The sequence below is a fragment of the Nymphaea colorata genome, chromosome 1, assembly GCF_008831285.2.
Source record: "Nymphaea colorata isolate Beijing-Zhang1983 chromosome 1, ASM883128v2, whole genome shotgun sequence".
Classification (NCBI taxonomy): Eukaryota; Viridiplantae; Streptophyta; class Magnoliopsida; order Nymphaeales; family Nymphaeaceae; genus Nymphaea; species Nymphaea colorata.
In genome coordinates, this window is record NC_045138.2 from 37,501,482 (window position 1) to 37,528,081 (window position 26,600).

Consider the following 26,600-nt stretch of genomic DNA (forward strand, 5'->3'; position numbering starts at 1 on the left):
GGGTAACTAGTCGGAAACGCCCTGCTGGAGGATATGCCTCTTATTGCTTTGGGCCATCGAATCAAAAGTTTGTGCATGCATGCTTTTGAAAGAGATTCATTCGCGCACACCGAGATTGAATGGACTACGTAACTCTTCTCCATCAAAGAGAGAAAAAGATGCCTACGCCTCTTCCAACCTTTTCTTGATAACGACATTCGATTCAGCTGCTCTTTTCCGATCTACTAAACTACTTCAACAATTCAAACCGGAATCTTAAGAATAGAAAACTTTTTTCTTCCATTTCCAAAGTTTAGTGAAAACTATCCATCCAATTGGAAACAAACAAACAAACAAACAAACAAACAAAACCTGGAATACTAAAAACATAAATGCAACGGGAATGTTGACAGTTTTTCGAATATCAAAGTGGTGGAAAATTATGCCGATAAAATGGGAATGCATATCAAAATTGGGGGACAAGATGTCCCCTAGATACAAAAATGATGGAAAATTATGGTTTTCTAATGATATACCAGATTTTAGAAGGTAATATGGTTCATTAATATGATATGGGAACATAAATTCCAAAGAAATTTTGACTGCCTTATCGCCAACTGGCGAGAAAACAAGTGGCTACATGAAGAAGAAATGGTACCCACTCAAACAAGGCAATAATGGAAACCCAAACTGGCTTTCCTGGTCAAAGGAGGGCGCTTTCATGCTTTGACCATCCCAAGCTTAGGAAGGCTATGATAGAAAACTTGTTTTTTTCTTTAACGAGGTTTCGAAGCCTGGTTTAAGTGTTTCAGTGACAAGGTAAAACATAGTTAGCAAACTTGTTGGGTTGATTTGGAAATCGCTTGAGTAAGCTCAGATCGCCCGACCTGCGCCTGACTCGCTCCCAACTCGGCCTGACTCACCCATGACTTGCTCAATTCCGCTGAGTGATTTATCTTATGGAGATTCGATCAAGTTGGTCAAAGAGTCGATTTAAGTCCGAGTCACGGGTTTATCAACTATGACTTAAAAAAGAAGTTTTATATGAAAAATTATAAGGGGACCCTTTTGAAAACGTCGTTTTGTGACTCGTTACTCGTTTTCGGTTACCTCAAATTTAGTTGGATTTAGAAACTGGACCCGATATCATCTCAGAGTATCTTTCCCGTGGCGGCTACCATGGTTTCGTCACGTACCGCATGTTTTCTGGGACAAACGATATAAGATAACGGTGAAGTTGGATAAATCAAGATCTGGATCCCTTTCCGGGAGGAAAAGTTTTTCTTTCCCTCCTTATTCCTGCTGCTCAATTCGCGCGAAGAAGAGGGAAAATCGGCGAAATAGACACGGGAGAAAGAAATGGGGGGAATCGGCGACGGCTCCTTCCCCAAACTCTCTTCTGCTTCCTTCTTCTTATTCCTCCTCCTGGCCGTGATCTCGCCGGAGAATTTCCTTACCGACGCCCAGGAACTGCCCGCCGACGAAAGTAAGAGTTTCTCTCCCTTCTTTATTTGAGTTCTTTTTGTTCTCTTCATTCCCGTTCATTTTCGAGGTGAATCATCTGGTCCACTTCCGTATGTCCTGTCCTTCATCGTGTTCTCTCTGCGCTTGCGCGGTGTATTCATCCGGAGGTCTTTACAATTTGTCGGTCATAGAATCTCCGGCGATTTATTCGGTATTCTTTACTGGATTTGGTGAAGGAGATTAACGACGATTAGGCTTCCAATATTGTTCCCGTGCCGGTACGCTTCGGTTTGGTGAACGCTAGTTGAGAATTTGGAGCTCAATTCTTCTTCTCCGTCATTCTCCGGCAATCCTTGCCTCCTTAAACTGGTTTGCTGGCGCGACTAATTTCGAATGGAGCTCAAACTTTCTTCGTTGATACGAAACTCCGGAGATCCTTCTTTCATTTCTATTCTGGTTTACTGCACGCCATTTACCAAGATCGGAGCCCATCTTTCTCCCCGGAAAAAATATTCTGGCATGGCATATGCGTACTTTTTTTTTTTTTGACCTTTTTAGGGCTGTTTAGTCATTTGAACAATGCAGGAGGGAAATTCTGTCATGCGGAGGAATTTCATAGAAGGATAGTTTTGTCATTTAGGGATAAAACACGATCATCGATCGTCAGGGTATGTTGGTCATTTCAAAGTTCGTAGGCCGCCTCATGGTGGCCCCCACTAGCCCCTGTTCCAAGGGGAGGGCAGTTCGCGAGGGCGCAATCGCATTAGAATCGAGGCTCATTAAGGTCCGTGGAAACAGAATTCCACTGTCCACAATGGCTTTTGATATACGTTTTTTCACATTGAAAGTTTGGATATGTGATCTGATGGAAAAGACTGATCTAAAATTCATATTTTTTAAATCCGTAGAAATTTGAGATCTCCCCGAATCTTGGGTTCCAAGTGATCAAACGCGGTTACGCAGCCTTGCAGTGGGTACAAACAATTGTAACCCGTTATTGTCTGAGATGGACAGTAAGCGACGACTTCTCCATTCCTCACCAGGTTGATCAAATGGGGGCCTTATGGCAGGATTTCCATGACCGAAGCATCTCTTTTCGTTTCCTCACGTTTCCCTTGGAATATAATCATCTGGGTTTTCCGGCTTCGAGCCGAACAATCAAGTTTCTATGCTGAAACATCAACGAGTAGCACTTGATTCCAATTTCATGAGTGTTGAGACCGTGGATTTTTTTTATTAAGAGGCACTTGATTTGGTGAAATAATAAGTTTGGTATGGGCATAACATATCATTTTTGAGTTATGACAATGTGATATTCAAATACTATAATAAATTTTTTGTTGAGCTGATGTGGGCAATTGTCCACACCAGCCAACAAGTGGCTTTGCCACTGATCGCAGATAGTCGTGGCCCTTCTGTTGGCTATTGATGGGCAGGGGCTGTGGATATACTCTGTCCCATCAGTATTCTTTCCTTCTCACCGCTATATTCACTTCTATTGGCTATTGATGGACAAGGATCTCCAGTCTCCACAAACCAAAATCGACAGTCATCTTCATGTCCCAGTAATGTTTTCTATTCAAGCCCATCTAGTCTAGCCACGGGGTTGGTCTTCTTAGTTTTGAACTTGTGCTTCTGATCCAAATTGCTCATCTACGATAAGGCCCACGGATCAGGCTCGGAGGTGCCTAGACACGAGAACATGCTTCTCCTACACCGCTGTAGTATGCATGGGAAGTCACCGCTGTAGTATGCATGGGAAGTCACACCTTGACATAGTCAATAGCTGACGTCTTCAACAGTCGACGGTCGAGATTCGTTTGGTCTTCACCCCGAGATCGCTGACTTATTCAATGCATCTGTCCTAGTAACCCTTGACGATCAACGTGGTGTCCATTTCAAGGAATGTTGAAATGGATCGTCAGCAAAGTGGACGCAGCTACAACATGAACTTAAAGCTGTGCAGTTGCATAATTGAGACTTTACTCAACTTTTTTACCTCAATAAGTAAATGAAACCTGCATTTGCCATCAAGCCTGTGCTTGATAATTGTGCAGTGGGATGTGCGTCGCAGTGTAGCTTTATCTTTTAACAAAAATGTCTAGCGCAGAGCCACCTTTAGAAGTAAGGTTAGAGACTGACTATTCATGAAAATGTTCAAACACGATCCGCAGTAGACCACGTATTATATCGGCACATATCGGCTGATACGCTCCGACACGGAATGGTATTAACAACACTAGTTTTACCAACCGTGCTTTTTATATTTTTTTCTTTCTTTAACCACCATTTGCTGTGGGGTGAGTTGTAAAATGAAAATTTGATATGTGTCAATTTTGAAAAACCTTAAATCATTTTGATGTTTGAAGTTTTAGCTCTGGGGTCATTCACTTGACTAAAGAAAAACCTTTTACTTGCTGCAAAATGGCTTCAATCTTTTGCTATGTTTTATGAGAGCATGCTAAATTTTAAAAGAGTAACAAAAATACTTCATGTTTATGCGTTTTAGGTTTAGCCACTTGAATTCTTTCATGTCCAATGACTACGTTTCGGACCTGGGCGCCTTTTTGTTATGTCGCTAAACTTGATGTGTGGTATGCCTGGCCCTAGATGGCTAGTCCACTCAAGGCATTTATTCCGGAGTTGCCATCTACCGATGTCAGGATTTGTTTTACAGATATATAATGCAATGCCATTATCCATTTTAGCTAAGAAGGATCCGTTTGTGAATATGCAGGGCAACGTCATTACTCATCAAAGAAAAAAAACCAGAAAATTAATCCATATCAAACTTACTGAGTATCTCTGTATCGTTACTCTCAAAGTATTTTTCACCGTACGATATAATTAATTAGGCTATTATTATCTTATTAAGGGGGTCAGGCTAGTCAGGCTGCACGTCGGTCCACATCCGGAAGGGGCAGCTTTGGGCCTGGTATGAGGTATCCTTTCCATCAGAAGGCATAGCCTGTATGTGACGCAGATGATCTATACAGACTGATGATACTGACTGCACTGATGCGAGGGAAAAATAAAATTGTAGAATGATCAATAGAAAAATGAAATTTCGTCCTCTCTAGAAATATCAGAACAAGAAAGAGTTTGTCCTTAGGTAGATCATAGATTTCTACCTCGTCTTATTGACATAACTAGATTGTAAGTTGCTTGGTCATCAATGACTTGGTCAACAACAATAGAGGAGATTTTAGGATTTTGGTAGTTCAGTGTCCCGATTTATAGGCTAGATATGACGGGAATGCTCTTTAATGTTGGTTACGTTAGAAAACTTGTCCTGTGCATTTTGATTTAATCAGAAAAAAAGTGGTCAACCTCCGCAGTAGAATCACAGGTCATGGTTAACTAGAAAAATCGGGTCATGAAAATGTATAATAACTGTTTTGAATTAAAAATAAAGAAACCATTTGGGCCGCTTGGCCATCCCTTGATTACCAGGTCTGCTGAATCGATTGGGTCAGCATTGTGCTTCATTAATGATTTTGGCCCAATTACGTCGCCAATGTATTAAGATGGTAAGAAGGACCAGCAGAGGAGAGGATGCAATGAAAGGAACATTTATCTTCCCTCTAGAAAATATCATATCCTCTTATGCACATGTAGATTTTCTGGATAGCCTGAAAGGGAAACTACATTGCCTCTAACATAACTATCTCCCATGATGTCTCCTCCAAACAGGCAATACGCAAGTTAACCATTTGATTGTGTAACACTCCCCCATCAAGTTGGTCTTACTTGGTCAATTAGGACCAACTTGCTTCATTGTTGAAAGATATGTTGTCCCAAACCCTTGGTAAACATATCTGCCAATCGGTATGAGGAAGAAAAGCAATGAATTCAACACTTCTCTTCTCTGAATTTTGTCCCTATTTATGTGGTAGTCAATCTCAATATGTTATAGTTTGCTCATGAACACACGTTACATGTATAGTTGTTTGGTACAGGTTATATGTATAGTTGTTTGGTTGTCACAATCTAAATCTATGAATATTTGTCATGACATTCAAAGATCTCGACGCAACTTTATTCATGCAAGTTCACAGCGTGTCAATGTCATAGATCGGTGTACTGTTTCTTATTCCTTAGTTTTTCAATTTATTGCGCTTGTTCCGTTCACAAAGCACGTCATGTTGGTCACCAATGAGTCATGTGAGATGAGGCCTAATCCGAGTTGCAATACCCAGGGATATGAATTAGTCCTGGTGATGATAAGAGAAACCCCATACCAATTATTTCTTTCAAGTGTCTAGGTAAGCTACACATTGCTTCTTGATGAGCAATTCAAGGTTCACTCGTAAGCCGACTTAATATGTGGACCGAGTGAACGTCTGGTGTCGTTAATGTTCTTACACAATTTTTCTCCATTGAGTTGGACCCTGGAGAACATACTCATCATGCCCATTGTCAAATTTAAGTGTTGCTCCATGGAACACTTAACGGTTTTGCTCCTATATGCCGTCTCTTGAAGAATATGAAATTAATACTTCGACGGAGAACAGGGAAGCTACAGTAGCGCGTGCAATAGCAATTTATGCGATGCACTATGCGCATCTGCTCCGGGCATTGCAGTCGAACCTTTCGAATGAGGTCAAAACTTTCATACTCCTGATGCCTCTCTTGGCATAACTTCAGCGGGCTGCCTGTCTTCCGCTAACAAATAAAGAAGGGAATGGAATGTGATATATTTGCTGTACTAGGTGTCTAATATCGATATGAGAAATGGTTCTGAATCTTTGCTGATTCAGTAGTATCACTTCATTCCTTGAACAGTTGCTGTGCTCAAAGCCATCGGAAACAAGTTGGGGAAGTCCTGGAATTTCAGCGTGAATCCATGCTTAGGCGGTGAAACATGGATCAGTACACCCAGCTCGGATGGTAACACAATGAATAACGTTACGTGTGATTGCACATTTAACAATCAGACGGTTTGTCATGTAATAAGCATGTAAGTTCATTTAAATATCTATAGTACCTGTTTTAAGTTTATATAACTCCATTCTGTAGTGAACTTTTACCTGTTTTATCTTGTAACGTGCAGCCAGCTGAAGAGCCAAAATTTGACGGGGGTGCTCCCTTCAGAGCTGAGCAACCTTACCCACCTGACCGTATTGTAAGAACTAATTCTAGGGCATTCCAATTCTTTTTATGGTCCCACATCAAATAGATCGATGATTGAGTGCACTGTAGCTTTTTTCGCCATTCTAGCCTAAAAGAAAAACGTTTATATAGAAAACTTTAAGCATGTGGATCTGGACATGATCTCCATGTTTCAAACTGCTACAAATGCATTCTTGGATTCACTTTATTTGGACATGTAGTTAAATTTTTAAGTTTAGGAAATTTCGGAATCTTGCATTGGAGAAACTTCAATCCTTGTAAAATCCTGCATGCACATCCAAGAAAACTGTTCTTAGAATGAATTTATAGGTGTCGGACCAGGGCAATCACATAAAATTTTGGAAAAAGGACTAAACATAATTTCTAAAGTGTGGTTGCACAGGTTTAATTTTTTCAACTGTATTGCGTCCAAAGTGATAACTAGATGCTTGTTTTATAGGGAGAAATTTGAGGACTAAGCATGCAAACTTGTGGACTTAGGTACTTCAGTAATTAAATCGTAAACTAGTTGACAAAATTGTAACAACATAGATATGAATTCGTGATCCTAAACTTAAGATATGCCTTCTGCATCAGACCTCTCTGAAATTTTATCGATTATCAAAATGTTGCTACACATTCAGATGCACAGATAGAGCTATTTATACGTTTTGGAGAATGCATCCCCTTTCTTCTTTCTTGAAATTTCTAAAAAGACTAATGATTCATTTTTCAAGTGTTAACTGTAAAAAAATTTAGCGCGTTTCATTAGTCTTTACATGCACTTCCACCGAAAGATAACATGACAACAGAAAGCTAGTGGTAGGTTCATTATGAAGTTTCTGACCGCAGATCAAGGCACGAAGCATATGCTTTGATCAAACACAAAATCCCCTTTTTAATGCGTACCTAAGATCTCTTTTTACTTTTTTTGCATGTAGAGTTCTAAGTTTCTAACTGTGCTATTTCTGACAAAAATTTTGCTTTTGCGTTGTCTAACAGTGATGTGTCACGCAACTACCTCAATGGTACCATTCCAGCTAGTTGGGGTTCCTTACCATTACTTAATCTGTAAGTACAAGTAATTACCTGTTCTTTTTCGTCGAAAGGCCCCACCATGCTTGTTGGGTTGCAAGGTTTAGAATGTTTGGTTACATTGTTGGGGAGTTGACTGTAGCTGCAGCAGGTTAAAGCAGCCATCGAAAGGTTTTTCCTTTATTCGAGAAAACAAAGGCCTTCCTCTTTAGCTACGTGTATTGTTCTGTTTGCTCAATGTACATTATTGTTCTGTTTGCTCAATGTACTCTCACACATGGATCTGGCATTTTGGGTGCCGCACGCACATCGCGGTGCGGTTCTTTCCAAGAGCCAAAACGGAGGAGAAAAGAGGGTGGAGGGAGGCGGGAAAGATAACATACGGAGAATGCGATTAGCCAGATGGAGCTAGGTTAGGGTTTTTATATTTTTCTCTTCCTTTTTTGGGTTTTAAACATCCCTTTCTAAAAGGGTGACCTGCTTATCTTTAATTTCTACCATCTTACTTTGAAAACTCTTTGATGCAATAAAATGCTTATTACAAAAAGTTCTTTTTACTTTTAACTTCACTTTGAATTGCGTGTCATGGGAAAAGCCTACTCTTTGTGAGTGAATTGCATTTGCAAAGTGCACTGGCTTCCTTATGGATCCTACTAACTGCACAGTCTTTCTTAATAGGGGGCAAAGCACACGATTACTCTCTGTTGGGGCATTAGCCCCATCTCTTGATGGTTGTGACTTGTGTGCCTTATGTTTTCTCAATAATTTTCGTCTGTTTTAGGTCATTAATGGCCAATCGCATATCTGGAGGGATCCCGAAGGAGCTTGGAAATATCTCAACAATGCAAAGGCTGTAAGTACTAACCTTGGCTAGTTGTTTGCCACCTGATAAAGCTAAATGGCAACGGGAAGAATTTTGAGGCTTCTAGCGATTAGTTGCAGACAGTTAAGATAAACAAACAACTTTATGGTTACTAATTTCACTCAAGAAATTCAATTTTGCATATTTTCTACATCTATTTTCTCATAAACTCAGAAGCTTCTATATAATTAAAAAATGCAAAAGTGTAAGTAAAATGTCAAGATAAAAACATGATATTCCATGTTTAATATTGTAATGATAGTTCTATTTAAATGATAGTACCCCAGCAGTCGACAGATGTAATGATATTCTGTTCGTCTTACAGCTAAGAAAATTCATGTTTTTCCCTAAAAAGGAATCATAAGATATGGATGAGAGCTATTAAGGGCTAGCCCTTAGCCTTTGACCACAAACGGCCCTCGCATTTCTGAATTTCCTTATATGGACCTTAGATTTCCTGTAGAGTGCAGAATGCTAAATGTAGACTGTAGAGTCATTGTTGCCATCCCACAGGACATTCAGTAATGTAACAACGTTATGTTGAGTTTTTCAGTTACCACACGCTATGTTGCATTTATTCGAAAGTTCTATTCTGGAGATCGCTAGAAATTGCACCATGTGAGTCAAGGTTCTCTGTAAATACATGATAGTGCATCAATGATCCACTTTCTTGTTCTGGATATATAATAGATTGTAAGCCCGCGTCTCGACGGGATTGTCAGAAATTAGACTATTTCATTTTTAAAAAAATGGGTGTCTTTAACTTCAAAATTAGTCCATAATTTCAGTATTGGAGAAATTGACTGTCCATAATTTCAGTATTGGAGAAATTGACTAAGTAAATTTTTAACTTGCCTTAAGTTAGGATTTCAAACCCAAGTTGAAATTGTTTTTGTTTTAATTCTGGACTTACCTTCTTGGCTTTGGTCCTGATTGATCTTAGAAACTTATCGTAGATATAGTTTTGAATTCAAAATCTTGTTTCAAACTCGTTAAGAGATTTGATTTTACAATTCAAGATTCTAATTTGAATTAGAGTTGATACAGTCCATGCATGTCCATCAACTGTCTAAAGCGAGCGTGATTTCTTTATTGTTTTGTTTTTCCTTGCTATGCTAAGTACAGGGTTGTTGAAGCAAACCAACTTGAGGGAACGATTCCTCCGGAGCTAGGCAACTTATCAAGGATAAAGAGATTGTACGTCATAATACTCCTTGCTACGTGATCTTTCATTTTGTGTTTGGGGATGGAAATATCGAATCAGTTGAAATGGTGGCTGCGCAAGGTCTTCCAAAATTGAGCGAATTATATAGCCTGAAAAATCAACTTATAAAACTGATCGACCGTCCCCACCGGCATTTTTGTGTCATACTGGCATTATTGCAAATATACGTAATTTGGTGGGCACCACCATTTTCATTGGAAATGGTTGGATGAGACTAACTTGTCGATGAGGATATAGGATTGAAAATAGATCCAGCAGATGAGCAGGACTGCTGTTTTCTCAATCTCGGCTACCTCTTCTGCTCTGGAAGATTGTTGTTGCAGAGTCTTGCAGCAGTTTTCAAGCTGGCAACTTTGGACATTACGGTTTCCATAATATAATCCAGAACCACCATGCTGAAAAGGACTTGAGCTTCCTAGATAGGCGATCTTAGTTTATGACTAACATTTAGGTGAACATGGTTCTGACTTCTGAACATACAAAAGACATTCTTTGCTGCAAAGTCGACGATAAGGGAACTCTCTGGTGGATGAAGAATTGAAGATGATCTCAAAGTTTTTAGTTCATTGAAAATGAAAAAAGGAGTTCTGCGTTTTGGTAGATACGGAAACACCATTTCCATCCTGACTCAAGGTTCTGAATTGTCTGTGGAGCTGCTAACTACCATTCTGGGGTAAGATCGGAGCAGTTTTGCTATGTACTGATAACTCTGAGAATCTCAATGCCGAAGTTACCTATTAGGTGCAAACTAGTGGGTTTAAAGCATGACGCTATTGTTCCTTATTGGGCTAAGAAACAAGAACAGTACACGTATATGCTATGCCAGGAAAAGGTTGAGCGAGAAAACATCTTGTACCTGCTAGAGCTTGTTTTGCAGTCTACTCTTGCCTCAAAAAAATGTGTTTTTTTTTTGTCATGTGTATCATTCTCTAACACATTTGTTTTGGCCTGCAGGTTCCTTAATTCAAATAAGTTCACAGGACAGTTGCCTTCACAGTTAGCTAATCTCAAAACCATGACAGATTTGTAAGATTACTGGACTTCTATAAGGCTTTTTGTTTCTCCCGGTTATCTAGAAGCTTTGAGCATGCCATCAATTTTTCCTTGCAGCTGGATCAGTGGGAGCAACTTCACTGGGAGTATACCGGATTTCATTGGCAATTGGACAAGCATTCAGCTGCTGTAAGTACTCGCTTTTTAAATCATTTGTGGATTGTGTCCAGTTGAAACTCAGGATGGTTTTAAATCAAACTGATTTTCAGGATGATAATTGGCACGTCCTTGCAAGGACCCATACCTTCTAGCATATCGGCATTGACGAAAATGACCAACCTGTAAGTGCAATTTCCCTTGTGTTTTCGATGCATCAGTTGTTCTTTGATTACTTGGGGATGTGCACGCCGGGGATGAGGGGTGGTGATCGTTTGAAATTGATGCATCCTTGAGCATCAACTTCCCTCTGCTTGGGGAATCTTTTGATTTGGTTGTCCAATCTGTATTGCCGTTTGGCCTTTTGTCCAGATTCTGGTAGCTTTTCACTTTTCAGAAATCCAATTACACTGATGTATTGACATTGTTGAAAATTATATATTAAAAAAAAAAACCCATCCAGCAATGTGCAGGTTGGATATTACAAATCACCAAAACCAACAGTTTTAAGTTGATCGTATCATAAAATTCAGTCAGCATCACATATCAATATTTTTCTACACATAGATGTATTCAACCCAAACACTTATCGCTGGATTTGTGTGGGGACTGACCTGAATCCAGCAGAACTGCCGAGACAGATAAACTGCAGAATCCACCCACCAAACTACTTGGACTTGACCTGATCATTCTGATCGAGATATTTTCGTGGAAGAAATAATTTACAATACTTGATGGCCATGTTGCCAAGAGAGAGATCCCTTTCATCTTTACCTGATAAAGCACATGTTAATCTTTCCAGACTTATTTGATGTGCAGGAGAATCACTGACCTAAGTGGACCTGGGTCAAGTTTTCCTGATCTGAGTAACATGAACAACTTGCAAGAACTGTAAGTCCGACTTCTGCTTGGTGCAAAGCTATTCTGGCCTCCAATTCTCATTATCATCTGAATGGACATAATTCTGCAGGATACTGAGAAACTGCTCGATTTCAGGGTCGATCCCAACTTATATCGGGAGCTTGACACAACTGAAATATCTGTGAGTTGCTTGTGTTTTTCTAGGTTAAATCTGATTACTGTTCATTTCTCTGTTTTGTAATGAACTCAAAATTCAAATTTCAAGATTATTTATAAATGAGCTCCTACTTCAAAGTTCAAACTGACTTAGTTGAATCCAGACTGATAAAGCTACAGACATTGCATCAAAGAAATCTATAGATAAAATGGTAAAAAATGGATCACTTGCTTAATCTGTCATGAAGAAATTATTATTATTGACTCTATGATGCCCGAAGCATGTCCATGAAAACTTAAAAAACGACTGTTCCTTTTAGGATATATAAACTATAAAGCAGGAAACGTGAATCAAGATTTGCATGTAATCTTTTTAAATTTTATTAGTCATCTGCATCCTTGAATGTTTTTTTCTTTTCGTAGGTTGGTTTTATCAGTGTTGGGCCATTAACTTGCATAAATATGCAAGTAACTAATTGAATGATAAAAGAAAAAGCATGATCTTTTTTTTTTTTGATATACATTCTTTGAGCAGTGTCTTTGTCTATATCTCCATCTTCATTTTTCGGTTATTTGATCCATTTTGCAGTTTTTTGTGACATTCGTTCTGCAATTTGCAGGGACCTTTCATTCAATAACTTATCAGGACAAGTACCTGAATCCTTCCCTAGTTCCCTGCAAGCAATGTAAGTTGGTTGATGCTACAGATTGCTTGCTTTAAGTTGGTTTCATAATTCCTTATCATGGTCGTAACCAAGTTGGCACTGTTGTACTTCATTTTCTGTGGAGGTAACCCTCTGTCATTTGTGTAGGTTTCTCGACAACAATAAGCTAACGGGGTCAATGCCTGACTGGATTTTTAGCAGCAATGACTTTCTGTGAGAATTTTTATCTTCTCTCTTGTTTTTGTTGAATTAATAGCTCCTGGCCTGAGTTCTCATCATCACATCTGAGGTCTAAAGTTTGATTAGATACAAGGTTCTCTTCATACTCCTTGAAAGTTCACCATCATCATGTCACATGCATTAGCTTGAAGCCTTGAAGTGTGAAGAAAGTTACAAGCATAATGATATCTAAGGATGTTTCCAAAACAATATAGCTGTGATTCCAAGAATGCATTGACAAGACTAAGTCCAGCAAAACTAGGATTTTATCCAGTTTCAGTTGTGTATCTGTTTGGACTTTTTAATTTCCTGCTTCATTCCGAGACTTGACAACTGTCTGAAAAGTGGAAAGGAAAGAGCTTATTACTGGCAGGATACTCAGTGTTGATAGTCTTCTTTTTGCAATGCACAATTTTGAAGGACTTGATGCTCTGCAGGGATGTGTCGAAAAACACTTTCACAGGAAGAGCTTTAACAACTTGTCCTCAGGGAAACCTGTAAGCATACTCCTTTCTGATTTAGATTCCTCATGTTTAAGCAGCAGTTTTGATCTTATGCCACTTGACAATCATTTCTGCTTCTGCTTGACCCAGGAACTTTGTAGCCAGTCATTCGTCTACAAATAACAATTCGTAAGTGATATGCTTTCTGTTCTTTAATAGATGCTTTCTGTATGCTCATTAAAAGATCAATCTAAGCAGCCCATAATTGTTACTTTCACATTCATGTGATTTATTTTATTGTACCGTGATAATAAAACTCATGGTTGGTTTCTTTTGTTAGGGTCCCAGCATGCTACAGAAAGGATTTCCCATGCTCCAGTACACCAAAATGTAAGTCTAGGAACTGACTTACATGAAAAGAAATTTGCAGAAGCATTAGATTAGTGGCTACATTAACAATTGCATTCCTTGTTCGATGGGAGGGTAAATTTCTAAATGACACTGGCAGATTCTTCTTTGTTCATCAACTGTGGAGGGCCTGCATATACAAGTATTGATGGAAGAAAATATGAAGCCGATATGGATGCGAGGGGCGAATCGTTCTTCGTTAACCATGACACATGGGCTATGAGCAGTTCTGGGATGTTCATGGACATTGGGAGTGGCACTTACCTAGTGTCCAACACAAGCACATTGTCAATGAAAGCTGATCCAACACTGTATACAAAAGCACGTATCTCACCCACCACCATGACCTATTATGGTCTGTGCCTACAAAACGGAAACTACACGGTCGAACTTCACTTTGCTGAACTCATGTTCACCAATGGCCCGACTTTTACTAGTATTGGAGAGCGAATATTCGACATATATATCCAGGTACATAGCCAATCGTTTGACAAATTCTTACCTTATACTGACCTACTGAGTACCGATCATAAATTTCTTTCTAATGTGGTCTCTGCACAGAATGAGCGAGTACTGGCCAATTTTGACATTGCCAGAGAAGCTGGTGGTTCGGGTAAGCCAGTTGATAAAAATTTCACTGCAAACGTAACAGCAAACACTCTGGAGATCACTTTATATTGGGCTGGCAAAGGGACGCTCGCGGTTCCAAACAGAGGGGTCTATGGGCCTCTCATTTCAGCTATTTCAGTGACTCCCAGTATGTTGCTGTCTCTATGCTCTTTCAGTATCATGGTGTTCATAGATATCCATCTTATCTGGAAATATTCTCAGTAGCACAGTGTGTTCAAGATTCAAAACATAACATCGTGTTTGATAATGCTTAACTTATATTCTTGTTAGCTGAAAGCATGACCTCATATTGACTTTAGCATATAATTACCACCCTGGACATCTGTTGCCTCGCAATTATGCGGCAAAGTTGTTTCATTACCATGACCACATGATTGAAAAAACTATTTGACTCTCAGTAGTTTACATCACCACTATATGAATATGGTCCTCTAATATTTATTAATGTTTTTATTTTACAGACTTTGTACCTAGGGACTTCGATGATGAGAAACGTGAAACACCAACTGCAGTCATCATTGTGGTAGTCATTGCTGCTTGCTTAATAATCATTTTGTTTTTAGTAATCCTTAGGATGAAGGGCTGTCTTGGAGGCAAACCACCTTTGGATAAAGGTACGAGCATATATTTTCTCTGCTTTACGTTACTGTGATACGATTTTTGAAGAATAAAATGCAAATAACCTAGCAGCTTGAAATCATTGCAAAAGATCTTCTGTGTGATTCCAACTTCAAGTCTTCATTTTTAGTTAGCAACAACATTTTCTGTAAATTTTAATCAAATTTGCAATTAAGCCACTACTAAGGCAACTTCAATTAACACTGACCTGGAAAACCACACCAAGACTTTATGAATGAAGTTGGGGCTTCCTTGTGCTCTGGAAGCCTTTTATCTCTTAAATTTATTCATCTTTCAAAGTAAACAAGTCCCCACTGAATGTTCAAGCTCTTTAATTCTTCACTTGACTTGGTAGAACTTCAAGGCCTAGAGCTGCAAACTGGATATTTCAGCCTTAAACAGATAAAAGCAGCAACAAGGAACTTCAATTCCATGAACAAGATCGGTGAAGGTGGTTTTGGACCCGTTTACAAGGTATATTCTAAATGCTGTAGCATCAAATGTCTATATGTTCCTTTTTGTTTTTAGGTATTGTCATTCGGAATTTTGACATACCATTGCAGTTTCGGATTTATGGTCGTAGAAAAAAAAAAAGTGACGAAGTTTGTGCACGCTGCAAGTATTTTTTCTAATGTTTTCTTCCTCACGTTTTCTATAACCAGGGAACTTTGCCGGACGGTACCGTAATTGCAGTAAAACAGCTTTCGTCAAGATCAAGACAAGGTAACAGGGAATTCTTAACTGAGATAGGCATGATTTCAGCTTTGCAGCATCCAAATCTTGTGAAGCTATTTGGTTGTTGCATCGAGGGCAACCAATTGATGCTTGTGTACGAGTACCTGGAAAACAATTCGCTTGCCCGTGCACTATTTGGTAAGCATTTTCAGTTTCATGTCAGCTTAACTCAAAATATACACGCAATTGGGCCATTCATATAGGAGAAACCATGCTCTTATACAATGCCGATGTGCTTTCTGGTTGTTCCATTGCTCGCCGGAAAAGTCTAACATGCAGCAATTTGGTAACCGCAGGGCCACCGGAGAACCGGTTGAAACTGAATTGGCCAACAAGAAGCAGCATCTGCATTGGAATCGCAAAAGGTCTTGCCTATCTTCACGAGGAATCTAGACTGAAGATTGTTCATAGAGACATTAAAGCTACAAACGTTTTGCTCGATAAGGATCTGAATGCGAAAATATCCGACTTTGGTCTAGCAAAGCTTGATGAAGGAGATAATACGCATATCAGCACTCGAATTGCTGGGACCATGTGAGTTAATATTACAGATTCTGCTTTGCGCGTGGCTTTCATTTGCATATTAGGCCTTGCAGAGGTTGACAATTCTAAAATTTTAATTGAAATGCTTGCCGAATGTATGTTTCCACAAGATCTCTTTTGCCGTTTTGAGCTCGTCCAGGCGGGTAAAAATATTCAAATTGTGCCTACATGGAGAGACAGAGAGAAATTTTTCCGTTTTCCCTTATAACCTGATGATATCTATATGACCGATCAATTGCAGAGGTTACATGGCTCCTGAGTACGCAACGAGGGGTTACTTAACCGACAAGGCAGACGTCTACAGTTTCGGGATCGTGGCGTTGGAGATAGTGAGTGGTAGAAACAACACGACTCCCATGCCGGAGGATGATGGCACGTTCCTCTTGGATTCGGTATATTCCTTCATCTTGTGTTATGCTGAACGGTGATATTCCTAATAGTTTCAGTAGTGAATATCTGGAACATCTCGTTCGGGCCCCGGGGTCCCTGACCTGTGGTGAATAATTTGAAATATCAGCAAAAGTGAAACCCTTGTCAATATAATAAAAAACGTGAAAAGTTTTCGGAGATCATGACGAAAATGTAGGTTCGATGTAATTTTTGTCCAAATTTTTACTTCTTTTTGGCGTCACATTCCTGAGCTGACCACTTAATATCCGCTCATACGACGACCTAGGCTAAGAACATATTACTCTCATTTTCTCACAAGTTTGATATTCTTTAAATGTCATGAATGAGATATTTTCATGAATGAGATATTTTACATACTAACAGCTGCTTAATGATACCCCAGGCTTATGTTCTACAAGAGAAGGGTCGCCTCCGGGAACTCGTAGACCCGAGCTTGGAATCAAACTTCTCGGAGGAGGAGGCATTGAGAATGCTTAAGGTTGCGCTTCTTTGCACCAGTCCTTCTCCTAGTCTTAGACCTAAGATGTCTACCATCGTCGATATGCTTGAAGGGCGAACCGAAGTTTACCAAGTTCCAATCGTGGCTACCGTATTGAATAGAGCTTTCGTCGGTGCTCGGTCGCAGCATCTCTCACAGTACAGCACAACTCAGAGCCAGTCATCCACGGGACAAAGCAGCGGCCGTGGACCATGGATGGCGTCATCGGAGTCAATTTCCATTGTAGAGGAGGACCATTCCATGTTAATAAGGTCTGCTAGTGAGCAAAGTTTAGAACACCTATCATAGTCATTCGACCTTCGGATCAACGTCATGGCAATGAAGAATGTAACTCATTATATTTCTCTATGACTCGCCGTTCGTGTTAGTGAAACGTGTAAGCTGTTTGTTTGTTTGTTTGTTTGTTTTCTTCAAATACTTCACTGTTTATTTTTTATTGAGACGGGATGCATATTTGTATTGTATGTATCTCAATTTTAATAAATATGTATAGTCATCTTATTCTTTTAAGGCAATGCTCAGTCCTCTGGAATCCTTTTCTTGGAGGGAGAACCAAATGTGAGAATTAGAAATCTTTCCTTTAATTCCAGGAAATTCGAACAATCTTTGCAATGAAGCATACGGGAGTGCAGGGCTATTGAGTTGGTAAATCAAAAGAGTAGTTCGACGTTATTTCTGATCTTCAGTTTGTTATGCCTTAAAATTTTTTAGGGACTGATTCCTCTTACCTGAAGCTTTTGGTTTTGCCCGCTATGCATGCATCGGGGTCGGTGTTCTCCCTGTTAAATGGTTAGCCACCAGGTTCGCATCATGAATATGCAACATGAAAGCAACCCAGAGACAAGAAAGGAATGGTTCATGTAAAGTTCTCAACATGCAAGTGCTCATCCTTTTTTACTTTGATCGTAGACCAAGAACTTTGTCTTTTAAATTTAAGTAGATGTAATTCAGCTTCTCTCAAGCTTCACAAATACCATCTTGGGTTAGTGCTGAAGCTGGAGGTTTTTTTTTTACAGGCAAGCGAAGTAGAGTAAACCCTTATATAAAATAAACCATCATTCATTTTCAGTAGTTTGGTTCTCCTACTTGATCGACTTCATTATCTTACACTTGGCGTTCCAGAGCACCTCACACATAATTGCAAAAGCCAAGTCTCCTTTGCAAATTACAAGTACAATTACTTAATTGCCCACAAAATTTGGGTACAATGACTGATGGACCTAGTCACCGCTGCTACAAATTCAATAGATACATCACAGCCAAAGAACTTAGTTACAACTAAAGAAAAACCAGGTAAGAGCGTCATTTTCATACAAGCTATGGGCCTTTCTTTTTAGATACTTCACACAAGGTGCGGAGAGTACAAGCTAGCTGGTCCAATCCTAACACACAAGAGCGGAGGGTCAGCGCTACCTATTGCCAACATACACAAGCCTAAGGAACACAGACCCTCAGGCCTAACCCTAACCATACTTCCGGCATTCGTCGCCGGAGCTTCACACGTGCCTCCGGCGCTTCCCGGTCAATAGCCCACCATGGTGGACCTGGTAGAATGGTTGCTGGATGAGAGAAGGTGAAGACGAGGATGTGATGTCCGGTACGAAGAACGAGTCATCAGCGTACGACCGAGCTGCCGGAAAATTAGCCGGCCAGTAGAGCCCGGAGTCGGTCGGCGGCGACGGCATCTCCGGCACCTGGAATGTGCATTCCTCGACGGACAGTTCCTCGTCGGCAGCGTGGTAGATCGGCGACCAATCGCACTCCCCGTACTTGCTCGGATCAACCTGCAAAGTTAGCCTGTATTATGAATCGGACTACTGATTTTAAGATGGAAGGTCATTTTTGAACTCACAAAGTGGTTTTCTTCCATTACAAAAAGAAACAGTTAGATCAAAGAAATCGAACTTTGTCATAAGCGTGTCCCCATTCTACCATACCACCAAACTTGAGCGCCTACATTGTTGCAAAACTTTTTAAGAACCAAATGAACGACCACACTGGCATGTGTCTGCAGGGCCAACTAGAGATTGGACTCGAGAGAGTCAAAGACGTTGAGGAACTAAAGGGATGCCAATGGATACATTCCAATGAAATGTGCCTTTCATTTTATCCGATTTATCACATGCTCACATCTTCCGTGTCAAATGCACATAAAAAGAAGTATAATACGGTATCGGAATCTAAAGTTTAAATTGCAAATCCAAATTGAATTCCAATAAAAACCAACTTTCAAAATGTATGAATATCAAATAGGAAACATTTATTTAAAGCTAAATCGGAATTTGAATTCAAATCGAAATTCAATCGGATATATGTTAGATTTTTTTTTCTTTTTGGTCCCATGTCCAATTTCATTCCAATCCATACCCAATATTTTGAGTCTTGAAAGCCGATAAATGGGTCAAAAACTTGTGGGGATCCACATCATAACTAAGCAGGCATAAAAGGACGGACTGATCCAAGGGGGGCCCCAATAAAGCATAGTGATCCGACCCGGGCCCATTTCACCACCCAAAACAGGAGGATGAAGGTGGAGGTGGCACCGGCCACGTGAACTTCACGTGAAGAATCAGGAGGAACAGGAAAGCATGAGAAGTGCATATCAGATGCAGCTCCCATTGCAAAGAGAAGAGGGAAAGGCTCCCCCCATACCATCCCCATCATTTCTTTGTTCTTTGTTTAATGTTGGTCCCCCTTCCATTATAGACCCTCACCTCCAGGAGCAGGAGGTTGGTGTACATGTAATGGGTTGAATCTGGATCCGAGGGGGACTTGACCTGGACGCTCTTCACAGCTCCCATCTTCTTATCAAGATTGCAGACTTCTCCAGATTTTCAACTTGTAGAGGAAGAAGCAGGACTCCATGTACGACCACCTCAAATCCGAGATTCTGAGAAAAAATGAATCTGGTTTCTCTTTTGTGCATAGAATCCGTTATCTATAGATTCCTCCTGTAATACATGAACCTTTCAAACAAGGGATTTGAGATTCTTAATGAAAATACATGGGTCTGAAATCTTGAAATCTATAATCCCAAGGTCCCAAATCATTAGGGTGTGTTTAGTAGCTTTAGATTTCAGATCCAAAGCTGATTTAAGAAGATCCAGCCTATGTAAGACCCATAACGTAAACAAAAACCTTAAGAGGATTTAAGATCTTATCTGAGTTTTCTAATAATCTCAAATAGCTTCGGATCTCGGATTCCAAGGCTATCAAACACTCCCATTTAAGAAATCTAAGTACCCACCAGGAGAACCAAAGTTTTCGCCTTCTGCCAGGGAACAGTTTGAATCCCAAGGTGAAACAAGCAGAAGCCCGCTCTATGCTGGACAGAGAGGCATAAACTAAAAGGGCAAAGGCGGTTCAGATTCAACAACTAAAGCAGGTTCGACAGCTTTGGCCTGTAGCGACCATACACACGCCACGGAAACAAACATGGATTAACGAGCAATGGCCTTGGTTCCATGGAATCGGTTTCCAACCCGCACAAAGGGAAAAGGAGAAAGAAAAGGCGCAGAAACAAACTGTGCATACCTTAGATGAGCCATTATCGACGAACGCGAAGTTCTGATCGAAATCAGGCAGGCTCAGGAAATCATCAAGACCCCAGTTGGGCAGTAGCCCGGTGACCGGAGTGCCCGGGAACTGGGCCTTGCCGGTGGTACCTGCGTTATCACGAATGCAGTTCTGGACCGGAAATGGATCTACAGAGGAGGCAGCAGTAGCGATCGTGGCTGCCGCAGGCACCGTCGCCGTGGTTTGAGCCGCCTCCGGAGTCGGTTTCTTGGACAGAAACGGAGCAGGGCACTTAGGAGGCGGGGCAGGGCCTCTGTCTGCAGGATCAGGGTTGATGACGACAGGGGTGGTCTCGAGACCGACCCGCACCCCCGTGATTAAGAACCTCTGGTGCCCCGAGACATAGGCATTGGCCGTGTGAATTGCCACATCGCATTTCCGGCATAGCAGAGCCCGGTCCTCTACGCAGAAGAAGTAGCCGATGGCGTCCTAAGAAGAAGAAGAGGATTATGAGCAATTACCAACAATAATCCGATTTCCAAAAATTCAATTTTCGCATGAGTCTCTGCTGCTGCTGCATCAATATTAATAGTAACAAGAGCAATAACAAACAGAGCACTAATATAAAATGGTTTTCGTCTTTCTTAAAGATTTCATTGGATGAGAAAGATTCACTTTGTAAAATTATTTTAAAAAATCAACCAATATCCTCTGTTCCTTTTCTTCTACAGAGACGAGACAAAAGCAACAGTAAGCACAATCACATACTCGAAAAAAAAAAAAAGAATCTTCCTTTTCCACTTAAAAAGTAAAATTGGTTATAAATCACCTAAACATCCATTCCATTATTGTTCTACAAATCCAATTAAGGCTTAGTTTTAGCAGACTGAACAAATAAAGGAAAAGAAGAAGAGGAAAAATCCAAGCAAGATACTGCTTCGGTTTTGATCTTGAAATCGGAAAAACAAGGAATGGTATCTTAATTCTTTCGCAGAGAAAGTGCTAGCGACACCAACTACTGACAGATAAAATTACCATTTAAAAGAAAAAAACATTGAAACAGAAGACAAAGAGAAAAGAAGTGATTGGGAAGATTGTTCTGATCTTCGTTTGGTACCTGGCAAATATCACACTTGGGCATCTGAGAGGCGGACATGAGAGGAATCCTCTGATGCTTCTCTGCCAACTTGTTAGCAGCATGGATCTTCTCATCACAGCCACTGCAGAGGGCGGCTTCATCTGCACAGCACATCACCACCGCCTCTGCTACCTCACAGGAATTACACGTTATCTTCATGGTGCTCTCTCTCTCTCTCTCTCTACACAATCAAACACAGAGAAACCCTCTAGATCTCTTCCTAACAACCCTTTTAGATTTTCAAACCTCTTACGTCTGCTCCCTTTCCTTTGTTTTCTCCCCTTTTATACAAGATGGTTTATCCACAAGGAGGAGAGCGAAAGCAGGGAGAAATATCTGAGATGAACACAAGAAACGCATGGCACCAGATGCTTGTGCTGACGAAAATAGACGAGCGTGTCCCTACTTTATTCTTGAAAGGACATGCCCAGATACTTAAGCCGGCCGCCGGTGCGAACAAGAAAGTGCATTCCGTCCTAGGCTCTTGGACTGTTGCATCGAGATGCTTATAAGCTTTCCAAGCAGAAAATGTCGTCCGGTCATCTTTAGATGGACGGTCGGCCCTCTCCCAACGTCTACACTTCTTTACTACCAGTGTCATGCGTGACCGGAGGAACTTTTCCTTTCCGGTGAGAGAGATGGTTCTTTCTCCTACTGTTCCGGTGAGAGCGGGAACTCTCATTTTTTTCCTTGACTTTAGGGTTCGGCTACATACTTTAACTTGTACATAAAACTTTTCTCCTCATAACATAATCACATACTTTAACTTGTACATAAAACTTTTCTCCTCATAACATAATCTCCTGCAAATTTGAACTGAAGACATCCGCCCCTTTTTGTAATATTTAAAATTTTGAAAAGGGTGTTTAATGGGAAGAATATGGGGAGTAGATGCTTAATAAATTCAGGCACGCAGGTTGAATATTTGATCCTGGGGAAACTATTCAATTTGATTTGATTTTTTATACACAAGTTTTAAATGAATGATGGTAGTTCTCTTTTGTTGGACCCTAATTTGCACTGATAATGTAAAGATCCATGAGCTAGGATTTGTAATTTCACACTCAGCTTTCCAAGATTGGGCTTAAACTCAATTGCCAAAACTGAGTTTTGTTGTCATCCAAGTAGGCACAAAGCGCAGTTTTAGATTGAACAGGTTTTCAACGGGATTTGTTGTCATTCAAACATGTCCTAAAAGGTTGGATTGGAATGAACGTGTGGACTACCATGGGAAGTTAGGACCATTTGAGTCAATGTCCTCTCTATTCATGATATGATATGATCAGCAGTGGCAAAGCTACGTGTGGGCTTGCAAGGGGAGAAGGAGAGGGGGCCGCCTAGGCTGTGGCTCCACACCAACTAATTGAAAAAAAAAATTACATTAAAAAATTAAAAATTTTTAGTTGTGTAATGTATTTTTTGGATTCGAGTTTAGTTTAGCCATACATGGATAAGTTTGTTGGATTGTTTGGTCTGTCCCTGAAAAAAATCTCTGTTCTCTATGGGCTTGTATAGGCAGCTGCCGACAGAGGGTCAAATAACTTGTTTTATTTTCATGCTACTTCCTACCTATGGTTTACTTTATTGCACACCGGTATCCCATTAGATATATATTTTATATTAGTGTCTTTCAGCCACAAATTTTTAAGTCGGCGCAACTGTACCCGCATCTCACTAACCTTTATCTTGGTCAGACCTAATATATTAATTTAAAAAAAAATAAGTTTTTAAGTTATTTTTTAACGTGGATACATATGGATACAAATGATATATGTTGTCTACAAGCATCATTTGTAAGATTTATGATAGAAGTCAAGAAAAAGGAATTCAATGTTTGTTGGGACCATCCTTGTTATTGTTTCCCTTAATAAGCTAATCTAGGACATACTCTCCATAAAATGTGTCATATATCTAAGACATTCTTCTACCGTAAAGGGAAGGGAAGAACATTCCTCCTCTAGCAAACATGCTAAAGGGGCGGGCAATCATATATTCTTGGCCTTAGTTCTTATATCATGGAGGGAGACAGGGTAGAACTCGAATGCACCATTCGAATGCACCATTGAGCAACAACTCCGCGATCTATTTGTTCGCAATTTGAGCAAAATGAAAAAGCTTTCAGCAATTTGGGAGAAACTTTACTCAGGTGTCAAACACTTGTTTTATTTGATGTATCATCCAAACACGAGGGACTCCCCCCGAGCTAGGGTTTGCTTTTAAACCCATCACTAGGCTCTAAAATGAATTTTGTTTTGTGCCAAAGCTAGGGAGGGTGAGCATCTAGTCCAAATCACACACATAATTATTTGGATGCTCTTTTGGGTGCCTAGATTTGGCATCCAAGATATGTGGACTAGGGTTTTATCGCGCAATTAGGAAGCTCCACCTGTTCCGCTGCCGGTTTCCGGGCCGCTCATCACTTAACACGTGGATTTGAGTGTCTTATTTTATTCGAAGCAAAAGATATATTCTGTGGTCATACAAGTATGCAACGTTTAATTAATTAGCTTTGGTGGGGAGCATGTAAGTTAGAATAAAAAGATATTTAGTAAAGTGTCTACAACCCAATAAACTACTTTTCTTTCAGGTAAGACCACCCAAAGATAAAGGTGTGGATTCTTTAGTGTGCTCTCACTTTTGGGAACCAACAAAGAGGATATGAAGAATATTTAAGTGTTTCATCCATGGATCCAGGTTAGAGCTTGTTTGTGAAATGCAATATACCACTCAGAGTCTGGGTTCCAGGTTAATCTATTAGAGTATATTTGCATGGTGGAGAGAGGGGTACTTTGGGACCTGAGTGAACTTACGGTTACTTCCTTCAACTCGAGAGTAGCACCTACCACCGTTTGAAGTTCTAGTGATTAGTGGATTTTTAGAGCAGCTACACACCCCATGGGACGTTAGGTGGAGTTTGTCTTTTCCTTGCTTTTGAGCATCAAATGGTGAAAAATGTTTTTTCGAGTTTTCTTTTTACATACATTGCATATCATAATAGATTAGAGATTGTCTCAAATATGTATTTGTTTTTCGATGAAACCATCAAGAAAGCAAATTTTTTCTTAAGAAAAAAAAAACTAGGTTACATGAAAACATAGTTTTTTTAACTAGCTTCCAGACCTAGTTTGTGCTTGGTTGGCAAGATCAAAACGACATTTTACGTGCATTTTTTTTTCTTTTTTTTTGCGGAGGGGCAAGGTGGTTAGGATTGTCACCGTTATGCAAACAAGTGTTATACTTCATTTCCAGAGGGCCCGAGCCATATATAATAAGTTGACATACGTTTACATATTAGTCTCCCCACAGTAATAAATTTTATATGTTTGAGTCCTCCCCAGTAACAACATATTCAAGTACATGCAGCTTTAATTGGCGTACATAAGAAAATAAATTTGGGAGAACTTCATGTTCCATGTGCCATTACTTTAGACAATAAAATATCGTGAATTTTTCTTTCCCCCAAGATTATGCACAAAGTCTCACCTACCAATATTAATAGAGCTAGTCAAAGAGTTTAGTTTCCAAAAAGTCGTTCCTTAATTGTGATTAAAATAAGAAGATAATACATGTGAGTCGATTCTCAAACAGGAAAAAGCGAGTAACATGTCAATATATCCCTGGAGATGTTGTTCCGGACACGCGGCAATCTGATGCGCGCGGGTCTGTTTTTCGTACCTGAAAACGACGCCTTTCCGTGTTTTTCTAGAGATGGGTGGTTCTTATTTAGTTATAAGACCTGTAGGGGTCGAATTAAATTTTTTAATTTTTGAGTAGGGTTGAAATAATTTTTTTTTATATAGAAGAAGTAAATTTTTTTAACATTTACATGTGAATTAAAACAGTGGGACCAAGACCCATGCAGGTCCTACCTTGGCTCTGTTCCTAGTTATGCGCTGTGAGGTTCGATGAACAAGGGTTAGTAACTAATTGGGTTGACTTATGTCTGAACCCTAAGGAACTTAAATTTGAAGTGATGGCAAGTACTTAGGGAAGAGGGGGCTTCGTCCCAGAGTTTTACAAATGTTAGTGAATTTCTCAAAGAGTTTTACAACCAAAAGAACATGTTCATTAACTCCCTAACCTCTAATAAAATACCAAACAGATTAAAGTAATGTATATATGTATATATATATAGTATCTAATTCGTGCTCTAGATTATGTATATACATGTATATATACATGTATAGTAGTACCCTATTTATCTAAATCAGAACGCCAATCCAAGTTTTATTTGTCAGTATCAGATTAATCTGATGCTGTAAGTAGAACCTAGCTACACTCCCTAATCATAAATAAGATGTGACTGCAAGCTATGGCACTCTTGGCTTTAGCTATCCGTTGCTAATGTCAATAAGGGAGATTATAGTTATTTGGAGTGCATATTATTTAACATATGTAAGAAAAAAAAATTTATTCACTCAATCTAATGACATAAATACATTCTAAAATATAAGTCTTTTATTAGAGATTGAATTTATGTTGTTTTACTTGTTATACTAGCTCGAGTGGCATGAGTGCTCAGCTTTTGTGCCTTTTGAGTTTGACATCGGCCTTTGTTTTGAGCAGTAAGATAAAATACTCTTCCTACTCACCTAAAAACAATGAGATTCAAAAATACAAGGAAAAATATATTGATGTGTGATCATTATTAGGCAAGCCATTTACAGGCGGGGCAGCATGGGGAGCATTAGAACTACATGACATTCATATTCACTTGGGATGTCTAGAATCTTAACTTCTCTACTCCTCCTAAGTGGGAGAACCGTATGAAAATTTTGGGCATAAATGACTTGGAAGTATGTAGAACACTCCAAGAGATAATGGGTAATGGTCTGCATCATTTACATGGACCAGCCAAGTCCAAATGAAAGGAACATGTCATGACGGAGGGGCAAATTGTGGTCTATACTGTACTATGAATCCTCTGCACCG

General features: G+C 39.8%; 2 protein-coding genes across 7 annotated transcripts; one reads left to right on the forward strand and one right to left on the reverse strand.

Moving 5' to 3' along the window:
- Positions 1–1,224: 1,224 nt before the first annotated feature.
- On the forward strand, positions 1,225–17,524 carry LOC116246386 (probable LRR receptor-like serine/threonine-protein kinase At1g53440). 3 transcript variants are annotated; one of them, XM_031618244.2, is made up of 24 exons: positions 1,225–1,465; positions 6,229–6,403; positions 6,497–6,568; positions 7,558–7,626; positions 8,372–8,443; positions 9,578–9,649; positions 10,632–10,703; positions 10,788–10,859; positions 10,940–11,011; positions 11,646–11,717; positions 11,797–11,868; positions 12,464–12,529; positions 12,656–12,721; positions 13,165–13,224; positions 13,321–13,359; positions 13,511–13,560; positions 13,679–14,049; positions 14,140–14,335; positions 14,670–14,822; positions 15,182–15,300; positions 15,489–15,699; positions 15,858–16,095; positions 16,346–16,496; positions 16,898–17,524. In XM_031618244.2, exons 1-24 carry the CDS (start codon positions 1,339–1,341, stop codon positions 17,300–17,302), a joined length of 3,072 nt encoding a protein of 1,023 aa, XP_031474104.1. In that variant the 5' UTR covers positions 1,225–1,338; the 3' UTR covers positions 17,303–17,524. The 3 variants fall into 3 exon arrangements, with proteins under 3 accessions (XP_031474104.1, XP_049934567.1, XP_031474105.1); XM_050078610.1 differs by lacking the exons at positions 1,225–1,465; positions 6,229–6,403; positions 6,497–6,568; positions 7,558–7,626 and adding an exon at positions 7,665–7,761; XM_031618245.2 differs by lacking the exons at positions 1,225–1,465; positions 6,229–6,403; positions 6,497–6,568; positions 7,558–7,626 and adding an exon at positions 7,780–8,002.
- Positions 17,525–18,168: 644 nt separating this feature from the next.
- LOC116246389 (B-box zinc finger protein 22) lies at positions 18,169–22,043 on the reverse strand. 4 transcript variants are annotated; one of them, XR_004170679.2, is made up of 4 exons: positions 21,648–22,043; positions 20,549–21,019; positions 19,729–19,965; positions 18,661–18,798 (listed from the first exon to the last, which is right to left on the reverse strand). XR_004170679.2 is itself a non-coding variant. In XM_031618248.2 (3 exons), exons 1-3 carry the CDS (start codon positions 21,825–21,827, stop codon positions 18,511–18,513), a joined length of 939 nt encoding a protein of 312 aa, XP_031474108.1. In that variant the 5' UTR covers positions 21,828–22,034; the 3' UTR covers positions 18,169–18,510. The 4 variants fall into 4 exon arrangements, 2 of the variants coding, with proteins under 2 accessions (XP_031474108.1, XP_049934572.1); XR_007573781.1 differs by having other exon boundaries at positions 18,662–18,798; positions 19,792–19,965; XM_031618248.2 differs by lacking the exon at positions 19,729–19,965 and having other exon boundaries at positions 18,169–18,798; positions 21,648–22,034.
- Positions 22,044–26,600: the final 4,557 nt, after the last annotated feature.